We start from the raw sequence: 26,201 nt of genomic DNA on the forward strand, positions 1-26,201 counted from the left end.
TAAATAAAAATAAAAAGGGCTGAGGATGTAGCTCAGTGGTAAAGCACCACTGGGTTAAATTCCCAGTACTCCCTCCAAGGCACCCCCAAAAGACAGAATATCTTAGGCAAAAAGCCGTGATATTCCTCCTTTCCTGCATGATCAGTTGTAGGAACATGGACAAATTGTTTTCTCCTCTGGTGAACAGAGTAAGCAATGTTGTACGATTCCCTTTTGGGAAGAGATAGGAAGACACACCAAGGGGTTCTTCCTTCTTCATTTGTGCATCATGTTATTTTCATAAGGTCGATGACAGTCTTCTCATCACAAGAGTTGTGACAATACAGCTTGTAGTTTGTCAGTACCAGTAGTGTTAATAAGTGATGCTGGCAGGACATGCAGTTGATTGCAAGACATTCTCTCTGCCTGTTTCCTGTAGTGTCTGGTACCATTCCTAAGCTTGCAGTAAAGATAGACATTCCTAATATTACTTGAAAGCAGAGATTAGGGTATCTGGGCTCTTTGCACCCTTTTCTGTAAATATCAGTTCAGGGCCTTCAGAATTAATTGCTTCTCGGAGGCACAATTACTGCTCACTTAGCCCTATGCAAACAAGTAGGTCGTTCTATTCATCGGCATCTTGCTGTTCTGTAATTATGTGAAGAGCAAATGATTATAGATAGGGTTTTTGCGTGATTTTAAAGCAGGTAAATTTAGCATCATCAGAGAACAACTCACAGCTAGATAAACTCAATGTTCTTTAAAAAAACATGGTGTGTACTACTTAAAACTTGGTGAATTTCATTATTCTTAGGTGTTATGTAAGATGGAAAAAAATCTTTGTTTCTTGTGTTAGAAAGGTCACTTATGGTTCAATAACAAGTAAGAAAAAGAGCTGGTCTTCATTTCTTTCTTGACACTATAGAAATAACTCTAATTGGAATTTAGTTATATGTGCTTTGAACAGAGAACTATGTTATGATACTTCATTTTTTATTTAGGCAGAACATACATTTCTCTTTCCATCGACTAAGATAAAAATCAGGTTTCTTACATTATTGAAAGATGTGATGTTGAGAATTTGATTAAAGAGACTATATTTATAACCCTTGCAAAATTGAATGTGAGCTAAATGAACCTAACTATGAAGTATATTTTACACAAAGCTGCATGGAAAGGGTGTATTTTAAAAATACGAGTAGACTGAAGATTTTCAATTGGAATTAATTTAGATAAATGGAGCTGGCTCTTACCTTAAACTTGACCAGCATGCCTACCTTTCTTACCTCCTTCCTTTTCACTTTAATAGTTTGTATTAATGCACAAATGAATGAAATTGGGATGGCAAAGGGCCAACCTGCCTATATGGTGGCAGAATTAGACTACCGCCTTAGTTTGAGTTCTCCCTAAAAGCAGCTTCTGAGACAGGGTGTGGCTGCAAGGGGCTTATTTGGGAAAGACAATAAAGGGGGCAACAATGAGTGGATTATTTCTGGGACTAGGTGTGATGGAGGATTCTCTGAGAATGAGGATGCACTTCAGGAGTGAGGAAAGCTGCTGTATTTGCCTGACGGGGTTGCCAGAATAATGGGTCCCTCAAAGTTGTCTACTTCCTGCTGCCTAGAACCTTCTCATATTTCATTTCATCAATGAGATATGAAAACATCTTCATAAACACTTGAAGTGCGCTCTGCTGGGTTACTTCATGTAAACAGTACAGGGTTCTGCACCCCTCTGACTATTTCTTCCTTGTCTCATCTGGCCCTTTCTCTTCTGCCTAGCCTTTACATTAAGGGGTTCCTTAGGGCTATGACCTTGACCATCTGCAGTTTCACTGTGCCATGGATGATTACTTTTATGTGTCAACTTGGCTAGGCCATAGAGTACTCAGACATTTGATTAAACATTATTCTTGAACTGTCTGTTAGGATGTTTTTGGATAAGGTTAACATTTGAGCCAGAAAAGGGGTGAATCTGATTGCTTGCCCCAGAGTGGGTGGCCCTTATTCAATCGGTTGAAAGCCTAGATAGAACAAAAGTGCTGAGTAAGGGGGAATTCCTCCTGCCTGGCAGACCGTAAGCTGGGACATGAGTTTTTCCTGCCTTCGCACTTGAGACATTGGCTTTTCCTGGGACACAAGCCTGTAGGTCTTGGGACTGAACTATACCATGGAACCTACTGGTTCTTAGGTCTTGGGACAAGACTGGATTTAAACCATTGGTTCTCCTGGGTCTCCGGCTTGCAGATGACAGATCTAGGGATGTCTCAGCCTTCAGGATCTCGTGAGCCAACCTCTCACAGGTCACTCCCTCTGTGCGTGTATAACCTGTTGATTTTGTTTCTCTGGAGAACCCTAGCTAATATACAGGCTGTGTGCTAGGGTGATCTCCTCCACTCTCTTAACTTCAGTTTCTATCAATATGCTGGTGACTTCTAAACTTTTGTCTTCAGCCTATTTTTCTCCATATTCACATCTTAGCCACTAAAAAACACATTTACAAAGATAGAGCGTAGGTACTTTAAACTCCGTGTAGTTGAAATAAGCCCCATGAACATCTCCCCAGGAATCTGCTCCTGTTTTAGTCTTGTCTTCTTTATTACGGCAGCCCTGTGCCTCTGACCCCATGCTCAGTATCTTCAGCACTGCTCATTCTGAGTTTTGAGTTTCACCCAGGACTTCTGCTGCTCAGTAGGTTGTTGCCCAGTGGTGTTCCAGGTGCTGTGACCCTGGCAGGCAGGACGGAGTCAGAAAAATTGTGGGCTAACATGGAACTAAGAAATCCAGTTTATTCTCTCTGAATGAGATAGATATATAAGAGACACACACAAAGAGAAGGACACAGGAGAGAGGAGAGAGAGAAAGAGAGAGAGAGAGAGAGAAAGCCAAATAGACACATGCATATAGTCTGAAAAAAAGAGAAAAAGAGAGGAAGAGAAAGAAAAACACAATTAGCCAGATACTATACAGAAACAGAGGGTAGGAGACAGAGGCAGAGGGTGACACACACAGGCAGATAAGGGATAGGAAGGAGAAGATAATGAAAAGTCAGAGTAAGGTGAACTAATACCCCCAATTTGGGTGTGCCCCCACCTGTAGAATGTGGTCTCTGATAGGGTCACCATGGCTTGATACCCCTCCTCAAAGCAACCCCCTGATAGGTATTACAGCCTTCAGAGTGTGGGTTCCTGTTCTGGCCCAGCTACTTTTCAGCTGGGTGATTTCAGCACTTAAGCTTCCTTTTCTTTGTCTGTAAAATGGGTATACTAATACTTAACTTGCAAAGTTTTTGTGAAGTACTGAACAAATCTTACTTATTAGCCCAGAGAGTCTCTTCTGGCTCTCATCCCTTGTCCCTTTTGTGAAAGGAAATGTATGTATATGTTTGGGATAAATATAGTTCATAAAACTCCATTATTGAAAGTAAAGGAAGATCAAAAATATTATGAATAGTAGTTTGGGATACCTGTATTATAAATTTCCTAGGCTTTCTCCTTTTATGTAACTGGTATTTTGTATCCTTAGACCAATCTGTCTACTAACTCTAGCATCCCCAGCCTCTGGTAATCACTATGCTGTGAGTTCCAGGTTTTCAGATTCCACATATAAGCGAGGTCATGTTATATTTGTCTCTCTGTACCTGGCTTATTTCACAAAAAATAGTGTCTCCCAGGTTCTTTCATCATGTTGTAAATGGCTGAATTTCCTCCTCCTCCTTCTCCTCTTTCTGTTTAAAGGCAGAATGGGCTTCCATTGTGGAAATACACCACGTTTTCTTTTTCTATTCCTCCATGAGGGACACAGGTGGATTCCTTGTGTTGGTACTGTGAATAGTGCTGCAGTGAACGTGGCAGTGCAAATGTCTCGGACTCTGATTTTATTTCCCTTGGATAAGTACCCAGTGGTGGGACTGATGGATAACATGGTTGTTCTATTTTTAGTCTTTGTTGGATGCTCCATACTGTTTTCCACAGTGGCCATATTGATTTACATTCCCACCAACAGTGTGAAAGGATTCCCTTTTCTCCACGTCCTCACCAACACTTTTTATCCTGGGCCGTGTTCATAGTAGCCAACCTAATGGGTGTGAGGTGATATCTCATGTGGTTTTAATTTGCGTTACTCTGATGATTAATGCTGTGGTTTGAGTGTGTCCCACAAGGCATCATGTGTTGAAATTTAATCCCCATTGTGAGGTTTTCAAAAGGGGGAAACTTAATTTCACTATGGTGTTCTGATCACTACAACTGTAGTATATTTTGAAGTCAGATAATATGATCCCTCTGGCTTTGTTCTTTTTGCTCAAGATTGCTTTAGTTGTTCAGGGTCTTTTGTATTCTTTTATGATTCCCTTTCTATTTCTGTGAACATTGCTACTGGAATTTCGATAGAGATTGCAGTGAATCTGTGGATTACTTTGGGCTGTCTGAACATTATAGCAATATTAAAATTCTTCCAACCCATGAACACAGGATATCATTCCATTTATTTGTGTCTTTTCCCATTTCTTTCAGTGAACATATCTTTTACCTCTTTGGTTAAATATATTCCTAAGTATTTTTTATTTTTTTATAGCTGTTGTAAATGGGATTGTTCTTCTGATTTCTTTTTCAGATAATTTGTTTTATCATATAGCAATGCTATGGATTTTGTATGTTGACTTTTTTGTCTTTTAACTTTACTGAATTCACTTATAAGTTCTAACTTTTTTTTTTTTTGATGCGAATTCTTTAGGGTTTTGTGCAGATAGGATAATGTATTTTTAACTTACTATTTTCCCATTTAACTTACTTCTTTCCAAGATGTATATGTTTTCTTTCTTTCTTTTGCCTAATTATTCTGGCTCGGACTGCCAGTACTGTGTAGAGTAGAAATGGCAAAAGTGGGCTCCTTCGTCTTTCTCCTTGCTTGACCTTAGAGGAAAAGCCTTCATGCTCCCCCTCAGCATGACCTTAGTTTTGGTCTTGTCACGTGTCACCCTTATCGGTGCCTACCTTTTTTCAGTGTAACTCTCCCTACTTGAAGGAGGCCAGAGACTTCATTATATTGCTGTGCTTTTGAATTTGTATTAAATAAAATTTCAAGAAAGAAAATAAGCCAGAACCAGTGGGATTAGAATCTGTATCTGTGGGCTGAGGAATTAGCCAGTGGAAAGGTCTCAACTCTTCATGTTCCTCGCCATCCGCAATCACTACTAACTTCAATTCGCAGAGGTTTACAGAATTTTATGAGTTTTAAAGAAATGTGTTCCTCTTAATTCAAAAATAGTAAGAAGTCATATATAATTTGGCACATCTTAAAAATATAGGTGGTAAAAGAAAAATCATCCATAAATCTACTACTGTTATTTAATTCAGTTAATAATTTGATTTGCATTGTTCTAATTATACACATTTCTTTTTTGGGTGCTGGGAATTGAATCCAGGACCTCACACATACTAAGTACATTCTCTACCACTGAGCTACACCCTCAATTCACATATTTTTATCTACAAACTTGGGCTCTTACTTATTTTGAAATAATTTGGTTGTCTTTTTTTTTTTTTGTCATAGAAATTGCTTTATTGGGAATCACATCTATTATATTCCTGATCAGCTTCTTCCTTTATTTCCTGTGCAAGGAATTGGACCCAATGTCTCACACATGCTAGACAAGTGCTCTGACTCTGAGCTACATTCCCAACCCCACGATCAACTTCAAAATAATTTTATTTTCATATATAATTTCACTCTGTATAATATAAGGTCTTGTTTCCCCTTGAGTCTTTAGACCAATCATCTGTTGTTGGATATTGATATCATTTGTTTACAGTCTCCTTTCTACTATAAAAGTTATAGTGAATATCATCTAAACAAAATTTTTGTGCACACCACGATTGATTGTTTAAGATACCTTTCTTCTATAGCTGGAGCTTTGATCAAGACATTTAAACTTTGAAAAGACCTTTGATATTGATTGTAGATCTTTACCTTACCTCCACATCTCTGAAAAGCTGTTTCAATTTTCACTCCTTTTACCCATGTAATGTTTTTCACTCTCTTTTAAAAAATGCATCTGTTGGTTCTCCACTTTATAAATAATTCTTTTTCTTTTATTGAAAATCTTTCTGATTTTCTTTCTTCTTTTTTCCAATTTTCTCTCTTCTTGTCTTTGTACTCCTTCGTCAATTTATATTCCTTTAAAAAAATTTTTTTTTAGTTATAGATGGACAGAATACTTTATTTATTTTTATGCGGTGCTGAGGATTGGACCCTGTGTATCACACATGCTAAGTGAGCGCTCTACCACTGGGCTACACCCTGACCCCTATATTCCTTAAGTTTTAAAATGATCACTTTTTAAATTTTTATTTTTACAGACTGCATTTTGATTCATTTTACACATGTGGGGTATATCTTTTCACTTCTGTGGTTGTGCACAATGTAGATTCATACCATTCGTGTAATCATACATGTACATAGGGTAACGATGACTGTCTCATTCCACCATCTTTCATACCCATGCTTAAGCTTCATTTTTATTCTACTGTGAACATTTTGCTGGAAACAGTTTACAGAATCCTTATGAAAGAAAATCCTGCTTACATTAAAATTGTGAAATCACTTGAAAGCGATTACTATTGTTGAAAGAAGGAAAATGTTTATTAAGCACTTGAGTGTCCAATACCATGCTGAGGATCCTGAAAGATTCCTGAGAAGGACAAGGCATGGCCCCAGGGGCCTCACATTCTTCGTGGGGGATTACAACCAATCTCACACTGTGGTTCTCAGAATTGGGTTTCTCAATCTTTTTAGACCTATACCTACCAAATACTTGCTTACTATCCTCTGTGCTTTACCCCTCTCACTAGCCAAGAAGATTTTGTCTGGTTTTCTTTTCCCTATTATAAATTACAGAATTAGATCCATTGAACATGCTCTTTCAAATGACCTGAACACCTAGCAACTTCCTGTTCTGATGTGCCTTCCTGCCCCCAGTGGAGAATTATTTCCTTAGAGAACCATCCAAAGCAAGGCGTCATGAAATTTACTCTAAGAAACTGGATATGGGCAGTTGCCCAGTGAGGCCTGTTTGGACAAGCCTAAGACCCCGACTCTCTGTGCCTCCTTTCCTCTTCTTCTCTGGGCACCCTTGATGTGCCCTCTCCCAGTAGTCAGCCTGCCCAGCTCCACTCCTCCACATCAGCACGTGCTTACACCAGCAAGCCCGCTCTCACCTTTCCTTTATAATACCTGCTTCTCTCTGATTCCAAACATCTTGCCTAAGGTTGGGGTTCTGCCTTGTACCCCAATAATTGTCCTCTTGCTCTATCCCTCACTCTCTCAGTTCCTTTGTTTCTGCTTGTCATCCACTTCTCATTACCAATTTGATGGCTTAACCCTTTCCTCCCTGGAGTTAGGTCCCCTCACTTCTACTGACCCACTATAGAGCACAATGCCTGGTCAAACACATTGTGCATGGCAAATATTTGTTGAATGGATGAGTGAACTGGAACTTTCTCTTGTTTGAATTTAAATATGTCTTGGGCATAACTGACACATATTAACATAAGACTAGTATATCTTTCTTCCTTCCCTCCTGCCCTAGAATTCTGACTTTTGTTTTCTAGTCATTCTGTGTCAAGTTCTGTACTAAAATTTGTATGTTATTTCTAATGTCACAACAATCTTTCAAGATGTCTGTTGCCATCACCATTTCACATATGAGGAAGCTAAAGGTCTACAGGTTCACTGGTTCCTCCAAAGTCATTCCATGAATCAGGATGAGTTCCACTTCTTCATGGACCCACTCCAAGAATCACTATGCCCTGGACTCATTCCCAAGGTCCAGGGACTTGCTCCTTCTGTCCTTCCCATGACCCTGATCTTATCCTGATTGATCACCGTCATCTTTGCCTGAATCCCAGTTGTGACAAATGGACTCATGAGGGAAGAAAAAGGCTGAGAGGTCTTGACAAGGACCTTTGCCTGAGAGATTGAAGCCAAGAACTGAGGGAAGCGGAAGAGCAAAAGGTTTGTCCACATTTTCAAATTGAGAGGGTGACAGACTGATGTTATCACCCAAAGAAACGGGTAGTAGGGAAGACTTGCTCCTGGATTGTTAAGTCAGGCTTGAATCTCAGTGACTGTTCACTGGGTAACTGTTATGGTTTGGTATGAGTTGTCCCGAGAGCTCTGGTGTTAATATAGGACTATTCAGAGGTAAAATTTTGAAATTGAAAGCTGTAACTTGATGAGTCCATCCTGTAACCTGATGGGTTCGACTGGACTGACTGGGATAACTGCAGGCAGGTGGATGTGGCTGCAGGGGTAGGTCACTGGGCGGGTCACTGGGGGGCGTGCCCTGGCAGGGTGCATCTTCTTGGCAACCCCTTCCCATTTCACTCTTTGCTTCCTTGCTGCCATGAGGGGAGCAGCTCCCTCTGCCATGTCTTTCCCCTCATCATGTTCTGCTTCAACTTGGGCCCAGAGCAATGGCGTCAGCTGCGTATAGTCTGAGACCTCTGATGCCATGAGTTGAAATAAACATTTTTGCTTTAAGTTGTTCTTGTCAGGTATTTAATCCCAGTGATGAAAAGCTGACTAAAACAAGAACCATGGGCAACTCTCTTAGCTTCTCTGAGCCTCAGTTTCCCTTTCTTTTCCCTGAGCATAGTCTTACCTGACTCTCATGCTTGTCAGTTTGCTGGTCAAATGATGCGGGACATGCGATGTGCTCTGGGAGGCGCGAATCAGCAATGGTGGGTAGTGTCAGAGGTGCTAATACTGGAGTCAGGTTGTAAATGGAGACGCCAACTTCTTGAATCGAGTATACCTATGCCAAGGCCAGCAAACTATGATCCATGGGCCAACTCGAGTCTGCCTACTGATTTATACAGCTGGTGAGCAAAGAAAGCTTTTTACTTTTTAATATGGTTGAGAAAAACTAAAGAAAAATGTTTATGACATATGAAAATTACATGAAATTTAAATTCATTGTCTATAAATAAAGTTTACTGGAACATAGCCGAACACCCATTTATTTATATACCATCTATGTCTGCTTTCGCACTACAGCGGCAGAACTGAGTAGTTGTGACAGACTGTATACACAAAAAACCTAAGATATTTACTATCTGGTTCTGTAAGAAAAGGTTGCCACTGTGTTTCCTTTCTTCCTACCTGTTGAAACTCCCAGAGAGGAAAGAAAGATCAAGGAAATCTGAAAAAATTTTAAACCGATTTCTCTTGCTTGATAATAAAGGTAAAATGGAGATGTGTTTGTCTTTTTGCCTATTTTTTGGCTTTAAAAATGAATCTTCACTAATAAAATACTTCAAAAAATGAATATTTATTCAGTGTTGGAGCATTATTTTAATATTAAAAGGCAGTTAAGGATAAAATGCTCCCCACCTCAAACTACCCTTGCTGTGACTGTTCTAAAACATGTCTTTATTTTGACTGGTGCTTCCTTTTACTCTTTTTTTTTTAAGTTTGATTTTTTATTTTTTCAGACTGCATTTTGATTCATTGTACACAAATGGGGTACAACTTTTCATTTCTATGGTTGTGCATGATGTAGATTCACACCATTCGTGTAATCATACGTGTGACATCCATATTTCATATTTATGATGATATCATAATTATGATCTACATAAAATTTCATAGTTGATGTAGTTCTTCCCAGTTGGCTTTCATAAATATTACTTGATTATTGCTTTTATTATGTTGTCATAGTGTGGTACAGTTTACAAGCTGCATGTGTTTCAGAAATACTTCTTGTTCTTGTCTTTGACTGGATTTTTGCATCTTCAACTGTGACTGAAGATACTTCTTTCTCTTTGGAGCCGGAGCCGGGCCACCCTGGTTGCCCCATGGTCCTCTTATCTTCTACTCTCTGACATTGATCCAAGTGCAGCATTATCATTGAGCTGAAAAACTGAGAAAGATAAGAAATAAGACTAAAGGAAAAATGTCAGGGAAGAAAGTGAATGTGATACTTTAAAGGTGATTTCCTCTTCCTTTCCCCAGAAAGCAGTCATTAATAATAGGAAAACTATTTAGCAAGCAAAAAATCTCTGTTCATTTAATAATGACTGAAGGGTTGTTTTCTGTTGTATTTCTAAATAAGTGGGCATAAAAATAAGACCATTATTGCCATTATGTTAATATTGCTGACATATTGTATTTCATTCCCCAAATCCCTTTGGTGTGTCAAATTAACTTAATACTATGCAATATAAGTAGAAGACAGCTAGTAACATTTTATTCTCTTATTTTTCCTAGTGAGAAGCTGGATGGAGAAACTAAAAGATAAGGTAAGAAAAATCTCTTCTTTCTTTGGACTTATCTTGAAGGGCACATGGTTTTGTGAAACAAAAGCTTTGAGAGCTCCTTATTTGATTCCAAAGATACAGGGCCTCCTCCAGCTGCCCAGCAGGAAAGGCCCTGCCTTCAGTTTCCTTCCTGTAGAACACAGGAGACATGTTAGTCTTTGAAGTACCAATGTATTCATTCTTATAAGGGTATAAGAATATACCACAGTTTGTATGTTCAGCTGAATAATATTCTTGACATATCCAGGTGGAGTTTCTTCTAGGGAGTTTCAGCAATGCAATCCAATTCAGTTTGGCTTTTATTGTCCCAGTGTGATGTGACAAGAATCTACGCTACGTGTGTAGTTTATTATAGTGCTGCTTCTCAAGTGTTAATGAGCTGACTTGTCTGGATGGCCAACTATGGAAAGATATTTTCTTATCTTGTCTCAATTCTGCTTACATGGAGATTGACAATATTAACTTCTTTCCAGGTTCATATTTTCATTTTCTTTTGATTTTTCAACCCTCTCCAAGTTTTCACTTTTGATTACTTCTTAATTTTAAACTGGAATTGCTCATGAAAATATTGATAGAGTCTTGAATTCCTTGGTGTAGCCTCTGTCAGATTCTATTATCATAGCCCAGCTCAGACTTAACTGGGGTTTCAGTTAAATGGAAATCTTTATAATATTAGATATTGAGTTACCTCCAGTCTCAATATATTTTCATTTGTGGCATTCCATATATTTTTTATTATTTGGATCATTTTCCCATATTTAAATTGCAAGTGTTTATTTTTTTATACTCAATGTTAAAGGATAAAATGTTAAAGGAGAAAAAATATTCAGTTGTAATTAAAATTATATAACTTTTAATTCTCACTATTATGTTTCTGTTTTTCAGTAAAATTTACATATATATAGCTTTTGAGGTGAGACTGTTTTGTGTTTGTTTATGTTAAAAATGATGTTAACTTTAGGACTGCTGAGGTCAGGGGAGACCATTTTGGTATTTGTAATGGATCCAATTGTGCAAAGGAGTTACGATCAGATAGACTGAGCATGATTTGGGTGAAGAAAAATTTAAAAGTGTAGAATTGAATATATTTATGTTGGTAGCACTTCTTGTTATTGTTTTGGGGGAAATATGATTCAAAGAATTTTAAACAGGCTAGGAATCCAAATGCCATTGTTTCTATAGAAAATATCCCTCTAAGCTACAAAAAAGAACAACAAAATTGACTTAAGAAATTAATTTTGGCTGGGTGCAGTGGTGCATTACTGTAATCCAGCTACTGAGGCTGAGGCAGGAGGATTATAAGTTCAAAGCCCAGTCTTAGCAACTTAGCGAGACCCTAAGGAACTAAGCAAGACCCTGTCTCAAAATAAAAAATATAAAAAAAAAATTAAAAAAGAGCTGGGTATGTGACTCAGTGTTAAGCACCCCTCCTGGATTCAATCCCTGGTACAAAAAAAAAAAAAAAAAGGACAAAAACCAAATCCCAAACAAAAAACAAACTAACAAACAAAAAACAAAAACAAAACAAAACAAAAACCAAAAAATTAATTTTGCAGTGTAACCCACTTTGAAATTTGATATTCCAAAATTTATTACCTCCATGTGTATGTGTGTGTATGTGTGTATATTTATTACTGCCTTTAAAAAATCTGTGCGACTTTACAGAACATTTCTATTTTCTCTTCTTATGAACCCTTTATTCTTATCTTGACTCAAAAGACTGGAGCGTTCTTTGACCCTTTCATTAAGAGAAACAATTTTATGTGTGGCCCCTCGTTTTCTGGCTCATTTTGAAGTTTCTCCAGCTCTCTTTTCAATTTCTTCCCTATATTTCTTTATTGTATTTTAATTTAAAAACTTGGAAGTAGAAAATTTAAGACTCCAACAATGGTGGTCAAATTTAATGTCTATGTCTTTGTCTTTTTATTTCTTCTTGGAGGTACTCATTCTGATCTTCCTCATATCCATCTTTCCTCCATGTTTGAAATATTACTTGCTCACCTGATATGTCCATTCATATGTATACACAATGTATACATCTCCCTCCTCCCTCCTTCATCTACCATCTACAAAAGTCTTGTTAATCATCATGTGCAGAATTTGAGGGCATAACTATTGTCTCTTTAATGAAAATCTCAGGATCCCTTACACCTGAATTCTAAACTACATATTTAATTTGGCTCTTCAGCCAAGCCAGGACACCCTCTTGGTTTAGCTTTATTAATTGTTTTGATATTGGTTCTGTATTTAACTGGGCTCTAGAAAGGGTGGTGTTTTCAAAAGTTCTGAATTGTCCTTTTTGTTGTTGTTGTTTTTTAGTCTTTCCATATTAGTTAGGACTTAGATCAGCTGTGAGTGAGGACAATCCCCAAGGACAACAGCTTACCCAAGACAGAAGTTTGTTGCTCATTTATTAATCTGGAGATAACAGTCAAAGGTTAATTTGGATTGACATAGCGACAAGGACTCAAGCTGCTCCTATCTGTTGCTCTACCATTTATGAGCTTCATTTCCAAGGTCACCTTATGTTCTTGGGTGGCAGTTCCAATTTGGTGATGTACATGTTCTAGCTTGAAATAAAGAGGAAAAAGGGGAGGCTAACAATACTTCTTTCTTCTTAAGAGGACAGATAAAGTCACCTTTAAAAATGTCTATTATTTATTAAAATTTTTACATTCAAATAACATGCTTAGTTTAGAAATTTTAAGAGAAGTAGAAAAACAAGAAAAAAAAAAAAAAAGAAAATAGTACTTAAAGGTGATCACTATTAACCTTTTGGTATATTCCTCCAGACATTTTTAAATGCATTTATATGTATCTTCTTTTTACAAAGTGCTGTGCATACAGTTTCTAAGCCTTATGTTTTTTACTTGTAACAAATTCACTGTACATATCCCATGCAATCAAATATTTCTGACTACATCATTAGTGACGGATGTGCTTTACTGCACCATGAGAATAAGCCACGGTGGATGTAACCAGTCTCACTAGGAAACACTGACAATGCAATAAACGCTCTATTTTTCAGCATTTCAGGAAAATAGAGCCTTATGGTTACTAATTGGGGTGTGAGCATTCTGGGCCAGAATTCAATGAACAATGCTTGAGTCTAAACTCATTCAGAACATATTTCAGTCTTTCTTCAGTGGATCTGGAACATTCTAGAATGTACCAAATAAACATTGTTCTCTTTAGAAGAGCTACTTCTGTGCAAGGCTATCCAAAACCAAAATAAAACAGTAGCACCAGTGCTTCTGATGTCAAGAGGGAAACCCTAACCCAGTTCCCACAATACCACCCAAAATGTCCCTTGAATAATAGAAAGAAGTGGTTGACATTTATTTGTAATGAGGTTAAAAAATCTGCATGAGACTCGAGGCCAACCATTCTAATGTCTTTGTTTCCTTATTATATCTGAGAAAACCAGCAGCATCTTGTCTCTAGATGGAATTCTGCTCCTTTTTCAAAAGAACATGTCTTGGAATTTGCCCATGCCATGAACATATCTTCCTGGTGAAGTTTATCACCTGGCCATACCAAGCTTCATGGAAGCCAAGGAACAGTAATCTTTCTTTTGTACCCAGTCCCAAATTGGAAGCTTTATAGCTATAGAAGAAGAAAAATGGACACTGATGGACAATAACCTTCAATAACCTTAAACTTCCTGGTCCAAGTTAATGATGCTTGTTAGGCAGATCTTACCTAGGCTGCCTATTGATGTATCTTTTCAACATCTAAAGTGCTTTTTAAAACCGAAGATGCAGTATCTACTTAAATTATGTAATAAATACCAGCTCTGTTGTTAATGTCACCAAGACCATTCTGTTTCTTCTAGCTTTAGAAAGGCACTCAGAAGATGAACAGCCCAGATATGGCTTCATAGCAGTGATTCTCATGTGTGGCCTGGACCAGTAGCATCAGTGTGGTGCGGGAGCTTGCTTGATATGCAAATTCTCAGACCCACCCTAGACCCACTGAGTCAGAAATCCTGGGAACAGGACCCAATAGTTTGTGTTTTAGCAAGTCTGGCAGGTGATGCTGCTGCAGGCTCAAGTTGGAGAACCACAGTTGCATCGAAATCCCAAGGCCACTGTCCCAATCTCACAAACCAGAAGCAGTGCCATGTATCATCTGGTTTTCTTAGAGCTTTCTTTTTTTTTTTTTTTTTAATTATTTGCTTTTTAAAAATTTTTACAGACTGCATTTTGATTCATTGTACACAAATGGGGTACAACTTTTTTGTTTCTATCCTTGTGCACGATGTAGATTCATATTACCTGTGTAATCATACATGTACATAGGGTGATGATGTCTGTCTCATTCCACCATCTTTCATACTCCTGCCCCCTCCTCCCTCTCATTTCTTTCTTGACAATGGAAATTTCTCAACAAATCTATGAGAAGGATAATTTTCTCGTAAATTTCAAATAAGAAACCCCAAATCCCAAAGTCAAATAACTAAAAACAAGAATATCTAGTCATAGTTTGACCTATCATCTATTTAAAAAATTTTAAACTTTATTTGGAAATAATTCAGAATTTGTACGCAAGATACAAGCATAAGAATAGTACAAAGAACATCCTACCACCTTTTACTTAGGTGTACCTATTGCTAATATTTTACCCTATCTGATTTATCACCTGCTGGCACCCCCACCCTTTTTGTGAACCATTTAAGGATAAGTTACAGATATCATGGCTTATTTACCACTATGTACCTCAGTGGGTAGTTCCTAAGAATAGGAATATTTTGCTTGCCAATCTTAGTACAGTTATTAACTTCATTCCATTTATCAGTGATACAGTATCTTTTTGTTATCTGGCATCCCCATTTTGGTTATTTCAACAGACCCTAAATACCTGTATGAAAGCATTGTTTCTCTTCTAGTACAAGAGCTAGGATTATGTAACATGTTTCATTATCATATTTCTTTAATCTGAAACATTTTGTAGACATAGTTTGTCTTTCATGATTCTGGTATTTAAAGAGAATAGTCCTTTTTTTTTTAATAGAATATTCTTCATTTTAGGTTTGTTGGATATTTCCTTGTGACTCAGTTCAGGTGGTGCATTCTTGATTGGAACAATCTAGCGGTGGAACTGTGTCCCTCTCAGGGTGTCATTTCTGGAGTCACATACACATCTAATAATTTTGAATAAACACTCGTACTAGTCAGATTTTATAACTTAAAACATGTATATATATATATATATCATCTTATTTATCTTTTTTTTTAAGAAATCAAGTCAGAGGCAATTCTAAAAGAGTTTCCTTTTAGTCAATTTTCAAAGAAATGTTTGAATTATATTTGAAGACAACAGATTGCTTTGCTTCCATCTTGTAATTTACTTGTCATTTCAAAGCAAGGCAGATGTTACCAGAAAAGAAAAGAAAAAATAAAGGAGGGAGTATGAAAAGGAGAGATGGAACTGTATTCTTGTGAAATCTGCATGATTTAAATATCTAGAAACAAGAAGTCCAAATGTGTCAGTAGGAAGCATGGAGTGACGTGTTCTGGAATCTTCATGTTGGTGGGGTGGGGTTAAGTTCCATAGCTGGAGGAGGCCTATGCAGGGGTTGCTCAAGTTGACTTTCCAAAAGTCTGAATATCCTTCTTTGAATGTATAACTCTAAAAAGTCTAATCGACTGGGTTTCTCACATTTCTGGTGTGAGCACCCCAATTTTTCTTTCGTTCAATGTTTTCCTACATGGAAAATTACAGAGTGTTTTAAAAAGCCTTAAGCATATTTGGAAGAATTTTAGAAAAAGTTTGGGCTTCTACAAAGCATACTAATTTGTTGAAAAATGACTGGGCTTTGTTTCTTTAGGAAAGATACTTAGTATGCTGATGAAAAATTCCTATTGTTCTCAAGTTAACGGAAAAATTTCCATATTTTGTCCTAACTTAAGACTCTGAAAGGCAGAACCAATGAGAGAGTTGGCTGAGCACAAGAAGAGGGTGCTCATCTACCTTGAATTCACAGCTAGAAATGTTAGGGAAGTGCTCCAAACTGCACAATCCAGTCCTTTTTGGAAAATTTAATTCTGTACCTCTCTCTGTTTGGGGCTCATACTGAAAGATAATAAAAATAGTTGGTGCTATATTAAAAATTTAAGAAATAGTCAAATAAGTGAACAGATCCTCTTCCTCCAAGTAATACTTACCAAAAGAACTTATTTCAGCTTAAAGTTTTTAATCATGCTTTTTGTCAGGATGGGCTTCTAGGGAGTCAGACCCACTTCTGTGTTTTCCCGTGAAAGGGCTTTAGGTCACTACATGCCCCTAGCCCACGGGTGTTTTGTTGGCCAGTGCGCAGGGCTCCTATGTAGTCTGATGAGCTTGCCCTCGGTGTGGGCGAGTCCTGAGCTATTCATTCAAGCCCAGGGATATGTGGGGATCTCATTGCTTTTTAGAACCAAAGTATCTGGAGTGACCCTTGGTGGTCTTGAGAACACGCATACCTCCAGGATCTTTTGAAGGTGCTAATTCTGTTGGCAGGGATCTTTGTGTCTGTTCTGCTACTGCCTGTCTCTGGGGCTGGGAACTCTCAGAATTCTCTCCCCACCCTCAGCATCAGGCTTGTGCACTGGGCAGATTATCCTGTTCCTAGAAATGAATTTACCCGTCTTATGCCCGTGCTTTCTCCTCCTCCTTGTCTTTTCTGCCTTTTTTGCAACATCTTACACCCCTCCTTGCCTTGGCAGGCCCTTTTCTTCCCTGTTGTTTCCAGCCACTCTCATATTCTGCTCACTTCCTAGCACTCTGAGCTTCCCTTTCTTGCTGTAATGCGAGAGAGAGAGAGAGAGAGAGAGAGAGAGAGAGAGAGAGAGAGAGAGAGAGAGAGAGAGAGAGAGAGAGAGAGAATATCATTGCTGCCAAGCCCTCCTTTTACCCTCCGAGGAATACAGTGTTCCAGAGGACACTTCAACCCCCTTGAAACTCAACTCAGGCTATTTCCAATTTATAGCATTTTAATAGTCCTGAAATTCTCAGACGTTCCCTTCATCCATCTTTAATACAAATTATATTTCTGTCATTGATGTTGACAAATGTGCATAAGCAAGTGGCTGGAGGAGACACTAGATCTGGCTGATTTATTTCAATACTTAAATTCTAAATATTTGAAATATCCAAAAAAAAAAAAATAGTCATACCTCTCTCTGCTGCCTTCTCCCTAAAAAGCAACTTTTTTCTAGATTCTCTTTTATTTGATAACAAAGCAGATGGGAGAATTCAAAGCCTCTAAAATACTGCTGCCTTCAGCAGAAATGAGGAACCCAGGGTGGTGGTCTGTTCAGCATCCTGACGTGTGTTTCCTTTTCTACGCAGGCTGGCTACATGTCTGGGATGCTGGTGCCTGTAGGGGTGGGCATAGCTGGAGCCTTGTTCATCTTGGGGGCACTCTACAGCATTAAGGTTATGAATCGCCGAAGGAGAAATGGCTTCAAAAGGCATAAAAGAAAGGTATGGAACCAACGAGAGCAAAACCTAATCAGTTTCAGAACATTCTCTGCTTATCTAATTTGCTTAATAAAGCACACGGGGTTTAATGGTGCACACACAGTGTTGACGTGCCCAGTGGTTTGGATTAGCTGCTGCAGCTGCTGCCTCGCTTCGCTGGTTAGTGTGTCTTTTAAAGTGGGCCTGTTTCTCAGCTTTGTTCTGCTGCAGAAAGAGTTTAATGCCTTTCTCTTTTCTTTCTCTAGCAGAGAGAATTCAACAGCATGCAAGATCGAGTAATGCTCTTAGCTGACAGCTCCGAAGATGAATTTTGAATTGGACTTGGGTTTAATTGGAACAGTCAAACAGTCAATGATGTTGTTATTTTATTTTTATTTGGGGCAAAAAAAAAAAAAAAAAAAAAAAAAGAAGAAGAAGAAGGAGGAAAAGAACAACTTCCTATCACATTGCTGCTATCAGGCCGTCAGTTCTAGTATCTGCTGGGTAGTAGATTTTTCTTGTACTGAGCAGAAAAGGCATGCTGTAAACTAAATGTAACACACAGTGTTGGTTATTCTGTAGTGAACTTCCTATAACCATGGGCTGCAATTTATAAATACAGCATACACGTTGTTCAGTAGGAATAGCTGGATTAGGTAGGGTAAATATTTTGTATTTTTCCACTGTCTTTTCCTTGACTTGAATTACCTGCATTAAGTGTAACGATTGTAGCCACCAAGGCATGCTTGACTTTGAAATCGAAATCTTAACAAAGAATAACTTCTCATAATCACACTCTACCTACTTGAGATTGTAGAGTTGGGGGCTATGGTACATCCTGCATTTGCATCAAAACCAGCATCAGCTGAGAATGAATAATTTTTTGTCAAGATCTCAGCACATTAGGAGTACATGTAGATTTGTATGTATCTAGCTTTATATACTTTATTGTTCTCATCTTCTGTTTTATTCTCATTCTTGGCAAAGAAAAAAAAAACACACCAGGAGTAATGCATTAGATTGACTTTTAATGTATGTTTGCTCTCTTACATAGTGTCATTAAGTCAAAAAAAATCTTACATGTTTATCATTGTGAGATACTCTTTTTGTGTACTATTTGACTTTGCCAAAAAGAAGTGAGGAAGAAATCTCTGCTGTTTGGTTCTGTACTTGCATGACTGCTATAGTGAAAAATTCAGAGCATTTCTTTTCCTTGTCTTTGGTTTTGGCCATGGAAGGAGTGAACCACCATTGGTACTTTTTAAAGAAAAACAGACAATCTGCAGTAGAAGCAGGCCCAGCAGCCAGAGCCCTGGTACACAATGGAACTCATGGGAAACTAGCCTTTCTCAGGGCATCTCACCATGGGGACAATGAACTAACTGTGTTAGATCATTTCTCATTTCCTTTGGAATATGATTCTCTACCCTGTACCAAAAGAGGTATTCAGGTTACCCTATTTGAATTTGGGCATTTGGGATTTGCAGTTAGCTGAGTTTTGGGGTAGAGATTGATTCAATTCCATGGAAGGATAAAGGTCAGTAACAATAAGGTTACTATGGAGAACTTGGTCATATTCAGTGGAGCCTGTTCTATGTTAAGCTAGTTACTGGCATTCCTCATAGCTACTGTTTTCATTTTTCCATTTGACCAAAGATAGAATTGAAGCAGAAAAGTGAACCAGTTATCCAAAGCTATATCCAGGAAGAATCAGCATGAGAACCTTCTCGGACCCCAAACCATATTACCTGCCTTCAGTTCAGTGCCCTTTCAACAAACTTTGGAGGGAACAGTGACATTGTAGAGTCCTTTTTTAAGACCAAGAGTGTAAGGAAATAGCTGCTTGGTGAAGAAGCATTTGTGCTTCTGTCTTTGTTAAATGAATAATGAATGATGCCTTACCTATTTCACTTTTACACAAGTTCTTTCCTCCCACATAAATTTAAGTATTATCACTAAGGAACTAATAGCAAAAATTTCCTAGAATCCATTCTTGAATGATGGCTGGCTTACAAGAAGGCCTTTATTCAGTTATTTCAACTTTTTGTCAAGAGAGGTAAGCTAATGTGTGGAACTGAAAAGAAAAATGAAAAGTTCAATAGAAACAAATGGAAGTTAGCCATTGACAGAGAAGCTAAAGGTTGGATTTTAAAAAATCTCTTTCAGAACCATGACACTTAAAAGTGATTTTTAATTTCATGAGCAGAACCATCCTGATGTTGCAGAAGGGATCTTATCTTTTTCTGAAAGCAACTTCTTATTGTAAGTGTTTCTCAGGCTGAGTAAGTAGGCATGGGGTGGCACTGCTGTCTGTATTCCTGTTTATAGCAAATATGCAATTGGTTTACTTAATTCAGCAACACATGGTGACACTAATGGTCACTAATGTCTGGGACTACTCAATCTGTAGCCTTTACTTGTTGAATGTTCAAACTCTAGTATAATAAAGTCACAAATAACCAACACTTAGTTTGTTTTTCCACAAGGATGACATGCATGTGAGTTTAGGCAGATGCAGATACATCTGTGAGCTTCTTTAGGGACATCCAACTATTAAAATAAGAACTGACTTATATCATAGTAGATTTCTGTACCAACTGGTTTAAATATCTGGATAAAGAAATGGTGGTACCTATATATAATAGACTATGATTCCGTTTTAAAGAAAGGAAAACTGTTGTTGTAACTTCCTGGATGATCTTAGGGAACAGCATGCTAGGTAAAATATGCTAGTCACAGAAGGGCAAATACTGCATCATTCCACTTATGTGAAATATCTAAAATAGTCAAAATTACAGAAGCAGAGGTAGAACAATGGTTACCAGGAACTGGGGGAGGGAAAAATGGGGAGGTATTGGTCACTTGGCATAAAGTTTAAATTGTGAAAATAAATAGCTTCTAGAGACCTGCGGTACAACATAGTGCCTATAGTTAACAATACTGTGTTGTGCATTCAAAATTTTAAGACACAAATCTCACTTTAAGCATTTTTACCATAAGAAAAGAGAGACAGGGGAGAGAAGGACCCTGTGGGAAGAGACCTTTTCTTAGTCACACTATTCAATACATAACACTTGCCATAGTGGAGAGAAAGGAAAACCAAAGTCAAGAGAAAGGATAGAAGCTACTAGAAAAAGAATAGAAAGCCTGATTGAAAAGTGTTTCTCCCTTACCCCTGATGTTTTTTTCTATAATCAAAGACAATATTATTCTTTTAAACATCTTTAATTTTTTTCTCTCTTGTAAGCTGTTTCTTTCAGTAGCTGCTGGCTTAATTTATATGCAATATTTGGAGTTAATTAGTATCCCAGGGTAACGGAGTCCCTTAGCAATGCCTTTGTCTTGGCTGCAGCTCAAATGTAGTTTTCCAGAAATACACTCTTATAGTACCTGAATCTCTTATTTGGGTAAAAAACATGAAGGAAAAATTAAAGCAAAGTTTTAAAACAAATTTAAAGGTGCTGTGCATTGTCTTGTGGCATAGTCAACCAAAACTGATATTTCATCTCATTATTTTATTTTTTTGTGGATTGAACCCAAGGGCGTTGTACATGCTAAGCAGGTGCTAGACCACTGAGTTACATCCCCTGCCCTCATAGATATTTTTAAAGGCTTTGATTTAAAATTTAAAATGTTATGGAGATGAAAGAAATATGGAATGGAACAATGAATTCTGCATGCCTAGTGCTCCCTGTCTCTGTGCCTCCAGATATCTCCTTCCTGTGGACATTTAAACAAGACACCTTATTTGGAATCACATCCATAACTGGGGGAAGAAGAATCCAAGCATCCACAGACATTGTGATTTCTGTGGATGTGAATAATCAATGTTCCTACTAGCTGCCAAAACGAAACACACACACACACAAAAAAAAGATTTTGGAAACAAGATATATTATTTGGCTTGAGCTTAAAGCTGTATGGCCTTTTGGTAAGACAGGCTTCGTTATGAGCACAGAGACACCTGAAGAGTCAGATTACAATTGAAGAAAGGGTCTGCCTTCTTAGGTTATGCGAGATTTAGGTGACAAGGAAAGATGTACGAGTAAGAGAAGATGGAAGAAAAATGATAATACAAAGCGGATGTAAATATGAAACACGAGACTGCTAGGGGAGGCTGAAGTTCTGAATAGACCAACGTTTAGAAAAATGATAAGCAAGGAGAAGAATGCAAATGAGGAAGATCATTAGCAGGGAAAGGGGCCATAAAGCTACTCAAATCTATTTTTGCTTCCCTCCTTTCCATCAAAGAAAATTACCTTCCAACTGGGTGGAATGAGTATGGTTGGGAAGAAATTGAAGTCCAAGATGAATGAGGAGATGAAAGGTGTGTGGTTACTTCAAATGAGCTTAAGCTCAGTTAATATCTTCCTTAATCACATAGACTTCCAATGACTGAATGTAAACTTCAAGGAATAGGAAATAATTTGAAAACAAAACAACGTTATTGACTTAATAAAAGCCCCATATCTGCACATTTAGCACTCCCATAAGACACACACCTCCTTTTTGGAGTAGCTATTAGACTGATAAGATGGGAATGGACTAAGAATAGACATCTAACTGTGTTGCTCTGATAATTATAAACTTTGGCAGTCAACGTGGCTGGTAACCTCATCCTGTTGCTTAATTTCTACAGGCAGACAACAACAACAAAATCGCTGTTTGTTTTGTAAGCTGCTGTTGCATAAACTGACTGGGAGTATGATATTTGTTGCCATAGGTATATGAAAATCCCTATTAATTAACCCAAGTTTCTATTATGTGCATATGGGATAAAGAGAGAAAGAAAAAAAGAAAAGAGAGAGGCCGGAGGAATGGAGGAGCAAGGAGAGGGGGGAGAAATGTCCCCTATGAAATAGCAGCAAAAGTACAAGGAAACAAATCATCTCTTCTCTTGTTTGCATTTTCCTAAAAGCAGAGGCAAATATTGGTGCAAACTCTCAGATCTTCCACTGAGTAAAGCAAAGATCCTACTGTCCCTTCTTAAAAAAACAACAGGAGCAGTAGTAATACAAATGATAACCCCTAATGGTTTGTAACACAGAGTGCACATTCTCACCACACCTAAGACTGCAGTCTTCAGACCTGAGATTCAAGACAGTTGTTGTTGAAAGGTGGAACCTTTTTTTTAAAAAAATTACTTATTTTTAAATTTTTTACAGACTGCATTTTGATTCATTGTACACAAATGGGGTACAACTTTTCTTTTCTATGGTTGTGCATGATGTAGATTCATACCATTCATGTAATCATACATGTACATAGGGTAATGATGTCTGTCTCATACCACCATCTTTCATACCCCTCTCCCTCTCATTTCCTTCTACAAAATCTAAAGTTCCCCCATTCTTCTCTCACTCCCCACACCCTCCACCCCCATCATATATAATTCTCCACTTATCAGGGAAAACATTTGACCTTTGGTTTTTTTGGGATTAGCTTATTTCACTTAGCATGATATTCTCCAATTCCATCCATTTATTTGCAAATGCCATAATATTATTATTCTTTATGGCTGAATAATATTCCATGGTGCATATATATCACATTTTTTTTTTAATCTATTCATTTGTTGAAGGGCATCTAGTTTGGTTCCACAATCTAGCTATTATGAATTGAGCTTCTATAAACATTGATGTGACTGCGTTACAGTAGTTTGCTGATTTTAAGTCCTTTGGGTGGGGTGGGATAAGTCCAAGGAGTGGGATAACTGGGTCAAAAGGCAGGTCCATTCCAAGTTTTGTGAGGATTCTCCACACTGCTTTCCAGAGTGTCTGCACCAATTTGCAGCTAGGTAGAGCCTTTTGTGGGGAGAGGATGGAGGAACGAAGAGGAATAGAAACAGAAGAATTGTTGGTTGGGGAGAGGTGCTATCTTGTTTTTCTTCTCAAAGTTCATCAGTGGAAAAACAGTGCAAGCAAACGACAAAGGAGGTGTCCACTTGGGTTATTTTTTTACCTGGAAGGTGGAGAGGTCATCTGTTCTGGTCTCCAAGGAATAAACCTGGTATTGGGTCAAAAAGTTTTTTTTTTTTTTTTTTTTTTTTAAAAGCAGTGCCCTGTACATCTCAATATTTTCTTCCTAATAAATAGTTAGATTAAAGAGGGAACCAAAAACATTTGAAAGGTTTCTGCTATTTTAGGTCTCACGGTGTGGCCACAGCATTTGTGTAGTTTCAGACTTCTCTATGACTGGACAGACTAAAATATAATCTCAGGAAAGTGTAAGAATAGTATTCCAAGAAGAAATTTTTTGATACAGAAACTTCAATGATTATTTCCCCTTATTTCCTTCTTTATGTAAGAGAAAAAGGAAAGAAGGGAGAATCCCAAATAGTTTTGTTATTGAACCAATAAAATCCCAAAGATCTAGGATTTGGGAGTATTGCTTAGTGGTACAGTGTTTGCCCACCATGATGCATGAGGCTGTGGGTTCTAACCCCAGACCTGCCAAAAAAAAAAAAAAAAAAGAAGAAGGGAAAAGGAGCCAGAGAGAGAGAGAGAGAGAGAGAGAGAGAGAGAGAGAGAGAGAGAGAGAGAGAGAGAGAGAGAGAAAAGAAGAAGAAGAAGAAGAAGAAGAAGAGGAGGAGGAGGAGGAGGAGGAGAGAAGAGAGAATAGTGAATAGAGAAGAGAGATAAGAGAAAAGAAAAATGCCAAATGTCCAAGAAACCATGAGTACTTGATAATGTTGTTTCTGAATTAGTATTTATCGAATGCCTGCCTTTTATGTGTGTGAAGTGTTGGGGGAGCATAGACACAGTCTATGACCACAAAGAACTTATGGAGAGAGTAAATGGACAGTTTTATCCCAGGGCCACTATGGGATTCAGAAAAGGAGTATCCAACCCTGCCAAGAACATCAGGGAGGTTTCTCCCGAGCAGGTAACATCAAATCTGAGGCCAGAAGGATTAGTAGGGGTTAGTCAGGGAAAGGGGACCATGGGATGTAAATTCTAGCTATGAGAATCAGGAGAGATCACGGATTATTCAGCAATGGAGGTCAAATAGTTGAGCACGGCAGAGTGAGCCCTGGGTCTGCCAGGGCAATGAGGAGGGGTGGTAGTGGGGATGGTGTGCGGTATGAAACATGAGGCAGATCCTGATGGGTCTTCCAGGTCATGCCAAGGAATTGGGACTTTATTTTAAAGGTTGTTAGAAACCATAAAGGGTATTATGCTGAGAAGTGATATGCTCAGGCTTGAGGTCCTGGGAAGACTGGATTGGGAAGGTTAAAATATTGAGTTAGAGACACCGGTCAAGGCCAAGGTTGGCAGGTGAGAGGTGACTACTGGTCCAGACCAAGGTGTTGGAGTGAATATGCAGGGGGAGGGTGGATTCTGGTGATGTTCAGGAGGAGCAGTGAAGAATAGGACTTGGTTATTGGTTGGATTTGAAGATGAGGAAAAAGACAATGCCTAAGCTAACCAGTGTCTTGGGCTTTTTGAAGTCTTTCAGATATGGAAGTCAGTAACCTGACTTTTGATGGAACTGATTCTGTCTTATCCTAGCATACTCAGGCCTGAGAAAAATAAACCACAAATCTGCCAAAAACTGTATAGACAGCTTTAACTTTCTACAAAATTCATGCCTGAATGTATGCTCATTCTGACACTTGTAATAGTAGGTGTCAAAAATGACTTTAAATTTAATAAAACTTATATTAAATGTCTGAAAACAACTCAAAATACCAAGTATCTTCAATTACTCTGGTTGAGCCCTAGGTGTGAGTTACTAACTAGGATCTGAGTGAGTCTCTTGACTTATAATGACTAATATGACAGTTTATTATTTTTTCACATGAGAGACAAAGTTAAGTATCTCACGTTTCTTGAAAAAAATTCAAGAAGCTTCTCTCTCAAGGCTGTTCCATATGAGGATGATGTCAGTGTTTGGAGGTGCTGGTTGGAGAATCTCATGAGCCATGCAGACCCCATGTCCCAGGCTGAGTGGTTCCTGGGGCCTGGGATAAGGGCAGTTGTCCTGGACAATCATCAAGTAGCTCATCTTCCTTAGTATATGAAAAATAGAGCTATTTTTCCTCAGCTGCAATAGCAACACAAGACTGGATTCTGGACATCTGCAGTGGTAACAGTGTGGAATTGAGGAAAAAGCTTGAGAAAGAATAATTATCACTTTTCCAGTTCCAGAAATAACCATTGTTAACAATTTGGTCTATATTTTTCTGATCTTTCCCCCTTGGTACTTATGATACATTATATAGACCCATTTTAATTTCACAGAAAATAGGTATTATAATTTATATGCTATTTTGTTGCCTCCCCGTAGCTACAATTTCCCATGGTTGTTTTAAAAGGAACAAATAAAAGAAAAAGAGCTGGTGCAAATCCTATAGTTGTATTTGAATGAACAAACTGTTTCATCATTAACAAGATTTGTTTGGCATTTGATTATCTACGATTGACCACTTCCTGCAAGATGCTTCTGCTGATGTGTAAAG

At 38.0% G+C, this 26,201-nt stretch overlaps 1 protein-coding gene across 3 annotated transcripts in view; it reads left to right on the forward strand.

Moving 5' to 3' along the window:
• ARMH4 (armadillo like helical domain containing 4) overlaps window positions 1-22,547 on the forward strand; it is a 119,109-nt gene extending 96,562 nt beyond the window's left edge. For all 3 annotated transcript variants that reach the window (XM_079125818.1, XM_079125819.1, XM_079125820.1), the window contains exons 6-8: window positions 10,248-10,279; window positions 17,630-17,764; window positions 18,007-22,547. In XM_079125818.1, the coding sequence (XP_078981944.1) occupies window positions 10,248-10,279; window positions 17,630-17,764; window positions 18,007-18,075 (236 nt within the window). In that variant the 3' untranslated portion in view covers window positions 18,076-22,547. The remainder of the gene's footprint in view (window positions 1-10,247; window positions 10,280-17,629; window positions 17,765-18,006) is intronic.
• Window positions 22,548-26,201: the final 3,654 nt, after the last annotated feature.

This window comes from Sciurus vulgaris (assembly GCF_902686455.1).
Source record: "Sciurus vulgaris genome assembly, chromosome: 2".
Taxonomy (NCBI): Eukaryota; Metazoa; Chordata; class Mammalia; order Rodentia; family Sciuridae; genus Sciurus; species Sciurus vulgaris.